Below are 14,549 nucleotides of genomic sequence, written 5' to 3' on the forward strand. Positions count from 1 at the left end.
ATGTGACTGAGAATTAAGGACGAGCCTGGCACTCCAGACATAGAGCCAGCCTTCTAGATTTCTTCCAGCAGCCATGCACAAGCTTGTATTTTGCTGTATGATCACTGCCTGTTTGTTTGGTCCCCTCTTATCGCTTCCCATCGTTGACCCACGAGAGGTGTCCTTTCGCTTACCAGGTAAGGACATTTTAGGATTGTTATTTTCTGTAACAGTCCTTTGCTTGAAATGCTAAACTCTCATTGTATTCAAGGTTAAAGACGTTATTTTGCAGCCAATATATAATGACTGTACTGAAGATGAGTGATCATTGTGAGAGGTCAAATGGAGTTTTTAGATGCAGGAACGAAGTTGCTTTAAAGCACAGATGAAAAATGTTCACGTTTTACCGATCCATTAGCAGCGCAAGTCAGGTCACCTCATGTACTTCTCAACTGAGAAAATTACTTTTTGTTAAAATGATATTGCCCGAAACACCACAGCACTGTGGACTGATGTATAACTTAAAGATTCAAGAATTATAAATATATTTCCCCTAAATATTCAGTCACTTTCATTTTTTTTTTTTTTTTTTAATTAAATAGCCATTTTTCCTTTCCCTGCTAAAATTAATTCTAGAGACTGCGGCATAATAGCATTGAAAGCATTTTTTAAAGTGACTTTCAGTTTAATTATAAAGGATTTTTTTTTTTTTTCATTGCGGTGCAACTAATATTTTAATATTATAATATTCTCACAGTATCTGTATGATTTATTTTTGTTATTTATACAAAGTTTAACATGTTACGGAATCATTTTTGAACCCCACTGGGTGTTTCAACGGTTTGCAATCTTTAATCATTTTTATGTCTGTGATATATAGCCTTTACTGTATATTGTATATTTTTGTTCTACCTGAGAACACCAGAGCACGTCACGGTTGTTAAATAGCATAAATATATTAAATCCAGTGTGTGGTATATAGAACATTTATCATGATATAAATTAACTACTTTAAGACTGTAAGGAAATAAACCAAGCAATCGTAGGGGAAACCGATAACAAACTCAAATTAAAAAGGTTCTTCATATTTTAAACATACAGAAAATATATTTTTAATGGATGAGTCTTAATATTTGGTCATAAAATCTGTCCCAAGATAAATGTCATCTGTAGCTGTGAAACCGTTTACAATGTCCCTTGATTCCATAAACTTGTGGTTACCGCTATCCTTAATATTAGGACTATATAACGATTATTATTAATATTTTTCCAACCCCACCATGCATGACAGAAACATGTGTAATAAAAAGATAATTAAACCACATAATGCAAAATATAGATTTACTTATAAAAAAAATTCATAATGCTCAGAAATGTAACCAACCTAATCATCACCGAAATTTTCGATTTTTCCGTAATTATATTTACAGTTACTGTAATCCAGTGTTATCTGCTACCAGGAAATTAGTCTAAAAGTCAATGACCGCATTTGTCCTGATGTAGTATCACTTTAATATGAGCTCTCCTATTTTATTTTAACTGAAGATACATTGCAGATGATTTAAGACGATTTTCAAATCACAGCGCGCGTCAGATCACAGACACATTACTCTTTGGAATCAGGTTGTGCAAAATAATGGGATTCTTTACAAACAGAAGTAACTTAAAGGGACACTAACGTCAAAAATGTCCTGTGTCTAATGGTGTCTAGCAGAGCAGAATATTCATACCAGACATTAACAAACGTTCACTCTGTGCAGGCTACAGGCTATGAGCAAAGTGGGAGTTGTGTGCTACCTCTTTGTCATAGTTTTGTACCTTTGTGGGCTTTATTATTCCCTCAGTGATGTCATAACTTACCACAATGATGTCATACACACCCATTGGAACTAGACCACGCACCCAATCTATTGTACTGTGACAGATTTATCACACCTCGGTGAAAACTCTGGAAACACCTCCACTTGTCCTCGTTAGAAGGTTTGATAAATCTCCTCTGATGCACATTTCATAATTTTCCTGACCTCTTGGAGTCCCTTCAGAACACTTAGAATGTAATAATGGTGGGCACTCCGTTGGATGGGGCACAAACGTTTGCCATGGCTACTAAAGCTGTTAGGTAAAAGTTCCTTCTTTTCCCAGTAATGCAGTGTTTCCCAACTCCAGTGCTCAGGGACCCCTAATACCGCTTTTACACCTAAATTCCAGGTCTGACCCGGAGGTTGGAACAGGATCAGACCCGGAATTCAGCCGGCGCCGACCCAGGATATTCCCGAGTCGGCGCCGTTCACCCCGGATCCGGGTCTGCAGTGACCCAACACTTCCGGCGTGGATGTGGACGCTTGGAGATGACGTCATCTCCAAGCTACACTGAAGCCGGCCAATCGGCCGGCATGCGGCGCGCTCCAGGTCACCGTGACCCGGATCGCTCCTTTACACTGCAGGGTTTCCTGGGTCATTCCCGTGTTAAACCCTGCAAGTTACCTGGGTTGGATTGCCGGCTCACTCCACCCTGGAATCAAACCCTGTCCCCTTTTACACCAAGGGGCTACCCGGGTTAATCCCTGCAATAACCCGGGTTTTAGCTCTGGTGTAAAGGGGGTATAAAGCTGGCCACACACTAGACCACAGGTTCTCAAACTCGGTTCTCAGGACCCCAAACAGTGCATGTTTTCCAGGTTTCCTCACAGAATCACAAGTGAGATATTAGCTCCACCTGTGAATCTTTTAAAATGTGTCAGTGAGTAATGAATACACCTGTGCACCTGCTGGGTGACCTGGAAAATGTGACCTATGTGGGGTCCTGATCCCGAGCTTGAGAACCACTGCACTAGACCAACTTACATCCAACCAGCCAACTAGTTGATTGGTATGAAAGCAAATGACAATCAGCAATTTGCTCCCAAATGCTGGAAAATGGACAAAAACTGTTGTTTGAACAAATTGTTTAGATCAAACATTTAACAAACTTGTCTGAACGACCATTTTCATCTGTTTTCTGGCATTTAGGAGCAAATTGCTGATTATCAGTTACTCCCATACGTTACCAGATTTTCATTCCAACCAATCAACTAGTTGGATGGTTGGATGAAAGTTGGTCAAGTGTGTGGCCAGCTTAAGAGCATATGTTTTACACATCTCCTCAATATCACAAGTGAAATAATTAGCTCCGCCTGTGGATCTTTTACAATGTCTGTAATGAATACACCTGTGCCCCAGCTAGGATATCTGTAAAACATGCACTGTTAGGGGTTGTTGAGGACCGGAGATGGGAAGCATTGAATGATGTAATGGGCAAAAGCTAAAGCATACTTGCCAACTCTCCCTCATTGTCAGGGAGACTCCCTGAAATAGTAGCAATCTCCCTGTCTCCCTGAAGAGTCTAGCAATCTCCCTCATTTCATCCTTACCCCCATTATGAAGCTGTTATATTAAAACACAGAGATATATACGTTCAAATGGGATCATTAGTATCATTTCCTTGCATTGGTTATTATAAAGCACAATGATCCCTCCGAATTTCTGCAAAGTATTAGTGTGTTTTCATCAACAAACAGATCTTACTAACTGCTTTTGGGCTGGTTTACATTTGGATATAAGTCAGGTTTAGGACACACCTCTCAGATGTAGCAGGACACGCCCACTGTAACACGCGCTCATAGGTGCTGCTTTCACACTCTCCCTGAAATGTTTTTTTAAAAGTAGGCAAGTATGAGCTAAAGTAAGGGATAGCAGGATGCACTGTCTTGCTCCACACAGAAGAAGCTGGTGTTCTTCAGGGGCAGGGAATATTTGTCTCCTTTCTGTACTACTAAAGACCAGGCTTCCCCGACAAGACTCATGTACTCGAATTAAGGGGCCTATGTATTAAGCCATTTGTTACATAAAATTGTGCAGAAACTGCAGCTGGTGGGTATTATTATGCTATTGGGGCGTGACCAGGTGAGGAAAGGTTTGGAACTTTGACATATCACTGGAGAGAGCTAGCAGATGCAATCCTTGGGGCCTGCAGAGAGGAATAAAGCTATGCCTCATACGTGTGAACATGTATGTGTGTGTGTATATATATATATATATATATATATATAACACACAGACACGGTTTGGAATTACAGCCCCTTTAATAATGGATCTTAATAAGCACCCTTTCCCCAGTTCTCAATAGTACAGCACTCCCCCACAACAGGTCATGTTTTCTGGATTTCTGTCTGTGGAAATGAGTGTGACAACTATTGACTCAGCAAAAATCTACTTATCTGTCCATGATCACATAAATCCGGAAAACATGACCTGTTGGGGGTAATAGAGTAATGTCCTTTTGTACGCAGGTATCTGTGCACCTGTTTCATTACTGTCCACCAACATCATTGTTAATTGTTTTACAACAGACTCGCGGATGGAGTTTGGAGTCCTGCGCAGTTGGGATGACTCTGGCCTGCTGCAGAACCTCCCGGCATTTCTAGACAGCGGCAGAGATTCCAGTAGTGACACAGATGATATTTTCAGCAAAGAAGGTACAGAATTCTCATTTCACGCTGAGCTTAATGTATCTGGGTACAAAACTACACTTATCCAATTGTTACAATTACTACCGTAAAATATTGATATTAAATATTATAGGCTTGCAAATCCCGCTGCTACCTTCCCTAATCCTGCTTCCCATCTACACGCTGCTACCAGAGCCGTAACTAGACTGTTTGGTGCCCTGTGCCAGAAAGAGCATTGGCGCCCCCCCCCTTTTTCAAATAGGGACATAATGCATCCGAAAAAAGGGCCATGGCCTCATGGGGAAGGGCCAGGGAAGAGATAGGGGAGGCCAGGAGATGCTGGGGATAGAAGAAGAGGAAGCTACAAGTGAGAATGATATTAAACAGAAAATTGGCAGGCCCAAACAGCGCCCCCTGACCTGCGGTGCCCTGTGCCATGGCACTGGTAGCATGGGATCGGTAAATCATACCGCATATCGCATGGCTGGCGGTTCAAATCCTGACAGTGGAAGCCCGGCAGAGGTGAAGAACCTGACTGCGCTAAAGGTAAATATAAACTAACCTAACCCCCTCCTAACCCTAACCCTCCCTTAGGGGTGCCTAACCCAAACTCCCCCCCCTAAGTGCCCAACCCTAAACCCCCTCTAAGTGCTTAAACCTAACCCCCTGTTCCCCGCTGCCTAAACCTAAGTCTCCCGGGGGGGGGGGTACCTAACCCTAACCTCCTCCCGGGGGTGCCTAACCCTAAGTCCCCCCCAGGAGCCCCTAACCTAGCCCTCCCCCCAACACCCACGTGGCTGTCTGCGCCCAGCGCCCGGCTTACCTACGTCCGGCTCCTGCCATAGGTAATATGACAAGCAGGATTTCGTCCCCTGTCATTAGACCCTTGCCGGGGTTAGATAGTCAGGATGCCGACGATCGAGATTTAGACTGTCGGCATCCCGACTACATACCGGTCGCACTACCCTAATTACGGCCTTAGCTGCTACAGCAAAATGTCAAACTGTAATTCTAAGAACTTATAAATATAGGGCTGGGAGAACTGACATTCATGTACATTATAAAATCAGAAATACATGTATTGTAATCACTGTTCTCCTTCCACATTATAGTGACAGTTCCCTCCTGTGTGATTATGTCAGCGAAGACAGGACTGCAAGTGACAGGGGCAGTGACATGATGTGAGGAGGGGAATGGAGTCAGCAGGAAGTCACAGACTGCGAGTTATATAGTGGGAGGAGCAGGGTCCCCAGCAGCACAGAGTATATCAGGAGATGAGTGATATGTTAGTGAGGACAGGGCTGCATGTGACAGGGGCAGTGACATGATGTGAGGAATGGAGGCAGCAGGAAGCCACAGACTGAGAGTTATATAGTGGGAGAAGCAGGGTCCCCAGCAGCACAGAGTATATCAGGAGATGAGTGATATGTTAGTGAGGACAGGGCTGCATATGACAGGGGCAGTGACATGATGTGAGGAGGAGAATGGAGTCAGCAGGAAGCCACAGACTGAGAGTTATATAGTGGAAGGAGCAGGGTTACCAGCAGCACAGAGTATATCAGGAGATGAGTGATATGTTAGTGAGGACAGGGCTGCATGTGACAGGGGCAGTGACATGATGTGAGGAATGGAGGCAGCAGGAAGCCACAGACTGAGAGTTATATAGTGGGAGGAGCAGGGTCCCCAGCAGCACAGAGTATATCAGGAGATGAGTGATATGTTAGTGAGCACAGGGCTGCATATGACAGGGGCAGTGACATGATGTGAGGAGGAGAATGGAGTCAGCAGGAAGCCACAGACTGAGAGTTATATAGTGGAAGGAGCAGGGTCACCAGCAGCACAGAGTATATCAGGAGATGAGTGATGTGTCAGTGAGGACAGGGCTGCATGTGACAGGGGCAGTGACATGATGTGAGGAGGGGAATGGAGTCAGCAGGAAGCCACAGACTGAGAGTTATATAGTGGGAGGAGCAGGGTCCCCAGCAGCACAGAGTATATCAGGATATGAGTGATGTGTTAGTGAGGACAGGGCTCCATGTGACAGGGGCAGTGACATGATCTGAGGAGAGGAATGGAGGCAGCAGGAAGTCACAGACTGAGAGTTATATAGTGGAAGGAGCAGAGTCCCCCAGCAGCACAGAGTATATGAGATGAGTGATGTGTTAGTGAGGACAGGGCTGCATGTGATAGGGACAGTGACATGATGTGAGGAGGGGAATGGAGGCAGCAGGAAGCCACAGACTGAAAGTAATATAGTGGGAGGAACAGGGTCTCCAGCAGCACAGAGTATATCAGGAGATGAGTGATGTGTTAGTGAGGACAGGGCTCCATGTGACAGGGGCAGTTACATGATGTGAGGAGAGGAATGGAGGCAGCAGGAAGTCACACACTGAGTTATGTACTACTGGAAGCGGAAGGAGCAGGTTACTCCAGCAGCACAGAGTATATGATGAGATGAGTGATGTGTTAGTGATGTGATGCTTCTGTCACACTGAGATGGGAATATTGTGATGTAAAAATACTTTTATATGCAATAAATTTCTTACATCTAAATTGTATTAAATTTAGTAGTGGAATACTTGGTGCTGTCATTTGCCAAGTAGTTGTGGCTTGTGGGACACTAATATATTAGTGAACTAGAATGCTTAAACACTTAGGGAGGGATTCAATCAGTCCCGTTAGCTGAACGGGTGCTAATTCAATTAGCCCCGCTTATCAGGGATTTAAAAGAAATCCATGTTAACTGTGCAGTTATCCGGAGGATAACTGGCAGTTAACGTACAGGTCCATGAACTTTTCCCAGATCCTGTGTGTTTTATGCCCGATAATCCTGGTTAACGCACGTGTTTAACGTGCGTTAACAAGGTTATCGGGGTGATGCAGGAGGCTAATTGAATAGCCCTGGGCATTGAAGCCCGAGGCTACTTCCATTAATTACCTGTGGTAATTTACCTTTTACCATGGGTAATTCAGCTCCCCCCTTAGTTAGTGAATGGCCACATACAGAAGTTAGACCTAAAATTACTTTGTTATTGTTGTGGTTAATGGGGTGTGAATCTTCAAAGGCTTCCACGGTACATAAAGGGTAAAGTAAGAAAAAAAACTGCACTAGTGTAATAAAGTAATAAAACAGTCATTACAACATAAGCAGACAGTATCAGATTTTAGTCTTTAATTTCAAAATCGCAACTCCCAAAGTGGTTGGGTGGGTGATCTAGATGTATTGGGGGGGGGGGCATTTATCAATGATCACATTTGCAATGCGATCTGGGCGTGATATTAGCGCCCATGATCGCATTGCATTATGCATTAATTCTGCCCGGATGTATTAAATTGCGCACGCAGGGACAGGGGTTCAGAAAGGAGCCCGTTGTGCTTAGAGTGAAATGACTGCACCAGCGGTCCTTTGCTGGGACTCCAGCGCATTCATGGTCTACATACCACACATGCACAGTGGCCAGTTGCTGAGGGGGGGGGGGGTTAGATTTACCTCTCCTGGTAATATTTGTGATCGGTAGCCCATAGACTACAGCAGCATAGCTGCTGTAGAAACCTATTAGGGTTGGTGTTGCTGTCGGAAATTGAGGCACCCCACCAGATATCTGCCAGCTCTCCATAACACATCTGGGGATACTAATTATTTGTGGGTATCCCTCAAAAACAGGTGTTTTTGGGGAATATGCAGCTAATAATTAAATAATGAGCCAAAGTCAGTAAGGAGACCCCCTTCCACGAAGCCTGAAATAGTATTATGCCATAATGTCCTTTTCAAGTCTGCCAGCAGATGGCGCTTATGCCTCAGGACACCTCCATTATTCATAAAAATGAAGAATATTTCCCGAAGTAGTGCATTATCTTTAAAGCTTTTTAATTCACACAATGATAGTAACACCAGTAAAACACATACAATGGTCAGAAACACACAGTGGAAAAAATGGGATTGTGCCACATAGCAGCTTTGGGGGAGCATTGTTAAACAGGATCTGGATCCTCCTTCCTTGGTCCCCAAAGTGCCGGTGTGCTGGAACATGTTCTTAGTAGGATCAACCATAAATGTCCAATAGTCCGACGCGTTTCAAGTATAAATAACTGCTCTTCAAGGCAGTGGCTTGCTTATAGGTGCATGAACACCGCTTTACTGGTACTGTCCAGACGCATAGGGATTACTTTGCTGCGTCCTTAATAAAGAGGAACACACTTGAACATAATGGGGACAGTTACAATGGCGCACAGGAAGCAAATGCTGCATCCCATTGCTCCCAACTATTCCCCCTTCCGCCTTCTGTAAAGTTTCCTCTGTGGCCCCCCAGTGCCGAATTCTACTCTGGATGACAGTTTTATTTCAGATTTGGCACCAGTTGTAGAGTGTCCAAAGTGTCTAAATTGCTCAAAATGTACTTTGTTGCTGAGTCCAAGTAGCCATATGACAGGGAGCCCTATTTGCAGAGGTGTAACCGTACATTCTTACATATTGTAATTGTAAACTGTTACTACAGCTACAAATAAACATTTGCATGAAGAAATCGGACTTGTTTTTATACATGAATTCCCTCCATTTTGCTGCCCCACAGAACTTGCTGCCGGAGACAGCTGCCTGGCTCCCTCAGGTTGCCTCCTTGCAGAAACTCCTTTGCCGGATCACATGGTCGGCAGATCTGCAGGAATTCCTTTATATAAGCTTAATCCTCTGTTTCCCTGGTGCATTATATGTTTTCCTGCTCTCCCTTAGTGCCTAGGAGACTCCCACGTTCTCTCCTGGAATGTCCTGGAGACTGCAGAACTATAAGTAGGCCAATCTCAGGGATCCCACCTATGCAGTGCACAGTGGTCCTAAAACTCCCATGTTTAACACTGACCCTGTAAGGTGACCGTACATACACGTGGGTATCATTTACCAAATTGGACAGACATCAGCATGTTTAAGCCCCACGTAACAATCAAACCAAATTAATCAAAAATCAATTATGCAGAATTAAATTTTGATGAGGCAGGATTTGGTTCCAGACACATGTAAGTGAATGCTCGTCAGTCAATAGGACAGATTATGATCTTTCTTGCTGTTTGGGCTACTCCCTTATATAGATAACTGAATACACATGTAATATTAAACAATAGAAGATGTTTGTGCTGCTACAATATTACATCGCTTTTAATAAAAATGTTTGTTCCTTTGTCTTAGGGCTCAGCCTAGGAAGCTACAATATTGACGACAGCATGAAACAGGTGAGTTACAGCCCTTGTTGCCTGGCTTTAGTCAGGAAATACACCTATCCACCATCATCTTCACTCTTTACAATATGGTTTTCCAGGTTTAAGTTCCATATTATAAACTCTTTGTATTATGGGTATTTTTTGTTAATCTCTTTTGGGAGTGAAAAGTACACTTTGAAAGTAGAACTTAATTGCTATCGCTTACTCTGTGCTTTATTGCTACCAAATAATTTCCATGTATACGGTATATACATACATATACAATATACAGGGCCGAAACTAGGATATCCGTCACCCGGTGCAAGGCAGCAATTTGGCGCCCCCTACCTTCCTGTACCTGCATTTTGTCCTTGCTCCTCCATAAGGCAGTGCACTACTCAGACGTCCCTGGTATAGTGACTTACATTATTCCACACACCATAATGCCCATTACACATTATGCCACACACTGTAATGCCTACATACATATTTGCCCGACACCATTTTAAATCCCACAGTAAGGCTTCTAATTACTTTAAAATTACCTGCTCGTTGCCAGGGGGTTTATGCTCGTTGCCAGGTGTTACATGCTCGTTACCATGGGGTTTCATGCTCGATGCCATGGGGGTTTCATGCTCATTGCCAAGGGGGTTTCATGCTCATTGTCAGGGGATTTATGCTCGTTGCCAGGGGTGCCATGCTCGTTGCCAGGGGTGCCATGCTCGTTGCCAGGGGTTACATGCTCGTTTCCAGTGGGGTTTATGCTAATTTCCAGGGGGGTTTATGCTCGTTGCCAGGGGATTTCACAGGAGAAGATGCAGCTTTCAGCATCTTCTCACAGGCAGCGCCAGCGTTCTCGGCACTTCCGGGAACGCTGTGTGCATTGCAATCTGCTAACAGACACTAGAGGTCCAGTAGGACCTCTAGCATCTGTCTCTTCCTTGGCGGCAGCCATTTTTGGATGGCCGTTTTCAGCAGAGTCCATGCGGACGGCTAGTACGCATGGAATCTGCTGAAAACGGCCATCCAAAAATGGCCGCCGCCAAGGATGAGACAGACACTAGAGGTCCAGTGAGGACCTCTAGCATTTGTCTCCTCTTTGGCGGCGGCCATTTTCGGATGGCCGCCGGATGGCTGTCAGCTATTTTCACCCCTCCGCAATCCACACCCGGTGCACGTGCACCTCTAGCCCCCCGCTAGTTGTGGCCCTGCAATATATATCATCACTGGGAGGCTCACTCTCTACTTAGACCATCTATCTTAGCCCCTCCCACACATACCCCGGCATCGTATTTGCCCCCTGTCACTGTGTCACATGGTGCGGTCTGTCCCCGAGCTCCCAGGTGCAGGCATTGTGGGTAAACTGAGCACATCGCTCAGTCCACATCATCATCCATTCCTTAGCTGACAAAGCGTTTACCAGAAAGGGGGCTGGCTCGCACTCTGCGACGCCAGGGAGTGGCTGCCAAAGACCCGTATTTTTCTCTGTTGTTGTTGCCAGGATCCCCATGGGCAAACGCAAGGGGTGTTTCCGGTTGCCTGCAAGCCCCCCTCTCCAACTCACACCATGACACCCACAATAGAAAGAGAATATAATACTAATTGTACGTTTTTAAGATCCCATCAGTGTCACAAATGAAATAGTTAGCACCACCTGTTCTTTTAAAATGTGTCAGCCAGTAATGAATATACTTGTGCACCAACTAGGTTATCTAGAAAACATGCACTGTTAGGAGTGCACTGATATAGACCATCTATAGGGTCAGTTATTAATACTGTATAATCATACACTATCCAGTACATAAGGAAACCAATCTGTACATATAAGTCCAGGGCAGTGCACAGTGTTGGACTGGAACATGAAGGGCCCACCGGGGGAATGCAGTAGTAGGGGCCAATGTTTAAAGAGTGTGGTGATCCACCAGAGGGGGTGTGGCCAGCCACCACAGATGCTTGGCTAACCAATGGGCAAATCTTTGTGTAGTTTCTATAGAAGGGAATCAAGCCCTCATGCTGATCAGTGTTCCTGGTAACTGACCGTCTTATAGAGTAACAATCTATAATTTTGAGGTCTGCAACCTGACACCTAGAGGAGGGGGGTGGGCCCGCAGGCACTGTAGCCCACCGAGATTTCCCCTATACCTCTGTGGACAGGGGCGTATCTATAATGGGTGCAGGGTGTGCGGGGGACACTGGCCCCTGGGTCCAGGGGGGCCCCAAACCGCACACCCTGCACCAATAATATTACTTAACTCTCTGGAGTCCCACGTTGGCGCGGGCATTCAGCGCTGTAAAATAACTGAAAATGGCCACTGCGGCCATTTTCCTTTTGACCTGTGCATACACTATAGACTCTGGGCACACTCTAGTGCCCAGAGTCTATAACTCCGGTGCTGGCCGCACACAGCTCAGTGCGCTGCCGGCCGCTGGGGGGAGAGGAGGGGGCCCGTGTCGGAGAATGCACACAGGCCCCCTCCTCTCTAGAAATGCCCCTGTCTGTAGATCAGTCGTACCCTGGCATTGCAAAGTTCTTTTGCTGCCCGCCCCCTTCCCCCCAGACTCAAATGATCTGGAATGGAGCCCACATTTGAAATAAAAACATTCAGCTTAGACAGGACGGCCCTACTGCCACATATAATGGCATACTGTGATCACTGGTGCTGTATATGTCAGAATTATTACATACACTATACTTTGTATGTATGACTTATATTATAGTTGGTTAAGTGCTAATTACGCCCTCTTCATGGACTGGGCACACTTGCTTTAAAATAAAACATTTGGAAACCCCTCTCTAGAAATCCTGCGTTTGCCACTGATACCCTATCCACTGCTGCAACATCAGTACTGTGTACACCGTGTCTGTGTGTTACAGAGGATCCCCCCCAGCATCAGTACTGTGTACACAGTGGCTGTGTATTACGGGGGGCGATCGCCCTGATCGCCCCTCCTGGATCCGCCAATGCCTCTCGGTACCCTTCAAAGCACCCAGAGGACAGTACATATGCTTCCTGTTGGCAGCAGTACTCATTTCACAGCCAAAAATCAATGTTCCCATGTGCAATCAATGTATTCTGTTGACTGTGCAAACTTTAAGTACTCTCAGCAAAATGTGATTTATATTTATGTTAACAATGCCTGTAGTTGTGTAGGATCAGGCTGAGGATTGACATCACTCATTGGGGGAGATGTACTAAGCTCTGGAAAGTGATAAAGTGGAGAGGGTTAAACTACCAGCTGCTCAGCTCCTAACTGTCATGTTACGGGCTGTGTTTGAAAAATGACAGTTAGGAGCTGATTGGTTGGTAGTTTATCACTCACCAATGTATCACTTTCCAGAGCTTAGTACATCTGCCCCAACATTTTCACTATTAAATAGCATCCATTGTTTAATGCGCTGCATTCCGGTGCTGCGTCCCGATGGGTAATGCCATCTTCAGGTGGTGTTACCCAATAGAAGCCTATTGGCTTCTTATCGGGACGCTCCCCCTTGGGCGGGATCCTATCGGATCCCTCCCATCACCCCCGTGGCCCGCTGCCTTCTGCGCATGCGTAGAAGAACGCCAGAGTGACTTCTGGGTGTTAAACCTTGAAGTCTCTCTGTCATCAGTCATCGCAAAGGACAGCTCTTATCGGGAGAGCTGTCCTTAGCGATATTCTAGGTACATACCGCGGTAATCAACTGCGGTCTGTACCCGATGAGAGGCGGGATGTACCCGATGAGAGGCGGGATGCGTTGCTTAGTATATCCTGCCCATAGACTCTCTGGCTAATAGAGACCCGTTGTTTATTAAGACAGTGGGTCTGATGGTGCAGGGGGTATACACCACCACATGACCCTGGCCACACCCACACAGCACTGGCCACACCCACACAGCACTGGCCACACCCACACAGCACTGGTCACCCCACCCAGCACTGGCCACACTTACACTTATCACAATACACCCTTGATCATTTTCACCCCCAGGCCCGTGTGGCCCTTAATCTAGCAATGGTAACATCCGTGCTCTCCCATACTCCTAGTGAAGTGGACAGAATGAGGAGGTGATTGCCAGAAATCGTGGGTCCGTAGGGATGGGAGGGGCTAAATTGAAGCCCATCCCCACGTACCAGCAATCTGCAGCATTTTGACGTGATGGGGGCAGGGCCTAATGACTTTAGCTGCGTCTCGTCTTCTGACTTCTCCCGCAGAGGAGAAGCCAAAAGTAGGCAACTATGCTTAATGTACAACACTGGTTATATGACAAATAATTATAATAAAGCATAATAATAACATTTTTCTAACCTTTAGGAATTCTTTGACAAACATCCACGGATATCACTGCTGAGCCGCCTACAATCAAAAGACCGGAAGCAACAGAAGAAGCGCGCAGGGAATTTGTCCGAATGCTTCTGGAAATACTGCGTCTGAATGTACAGAATGTGACTATATATGATTTTGGCTTATTTTTACAAGTGTCACACTTCTTGTATAGACAGCAAAGCCTCATCTTCACCACCTACACAATAATGAAGAATGGATGTGAATGTAAAGCCCGGACTATACAAAAATAGGTTATTTTTCATGTTACGATGAATAAATATTTTGTTTTGCCGATATTTGGTACAACTTTTTCTTTTTCTTCAAAAATAGCTATTTAATAAAAGCAACAACAACCACAACGTGTCTATAAAATTATTTTGGAATCTTTTGGATGAATATATGAATTGAAAAGAAATATAAAGGGCTAATTCAGAGGCAAAAACAACTGAGAAGGACCTGTCCCGCGAAGCTGGTAACTGAAATGGCCCCTTAATCAGCGGCACCGACGGGGGAAGGGTACAAAATACCCGGACCCATGAGTGCAGAGGAGGTGTAGCCATGCGCCCCGGTGATGCAACGATTATGCT

At 45.1% G+C, this 14,549-nt stretch overlaps 1 protein-coding gene across 1 annotated transcript; it reads left to right on the plus strand.

Annotated features, from left to right (window-relative positions):
* The first annotated feature begins 23 nt into the window (after positions 1-23).
* On the plus strand, positions 24-14,286 carry UTS2 (urotensin 2). Its single transcript, XM_088458918.1, has 4 exons — positions 24-176; positions 4,368-4,493; positions 9,646-9,689; positions 13,951-14,286. The coding sequence occupies exons 1-4, from the start codon at positions 74-76 to the stop codon at positions 14,068-14,070; spliced, it is 393 nt and encodes a 130-aa protein (XP_088315044.1). The 5' UTR covers positions 24-73; the 3' UTR covers positions 14,071-14,286.
* Positions 14,287-14,549: the final 263 nt, after the last annotated feature.

This window comes from Taudactylus pleione, unplaced genomic scaffold (genome assembly GCF_031769625.1).
Source record: "Taudactylus pleione unplaced genomic scaffold, aTauple2 ptg000871l, whole genome shotgun sequence".
Classification (NCBI taxonomy): Eukaryota; Metazoa; Chordata; class Amphibia; order Anura; family Myobatrachidae; genus Taudactylus; species Taudactylus pleione.

Bases quoted from the DNA above. Each gene is read 5' to 3' on its own strand.
- UTS2 (XM_088458918.1), top strand. From the start codon at position 74: ATGCACAAGCTTGTATTTTGCTGTATGATCACTGCCTGTTTGTTTGGT. The intron at 4,494-9,645 runs GTACAGAATTCT...CCTTTGTCTTAG, and splicing joins TGATATTTTCAGCAAAGAAG to GGCTCAGCCTAGGAAGCTAC. The intron at 9,690-13,950 runs GTGAGTTACAGC...TCTAACCTTTAG, and splicing joins TTGACGACAGCATGAAACAG to GAATTCTTTGACAAACATCC.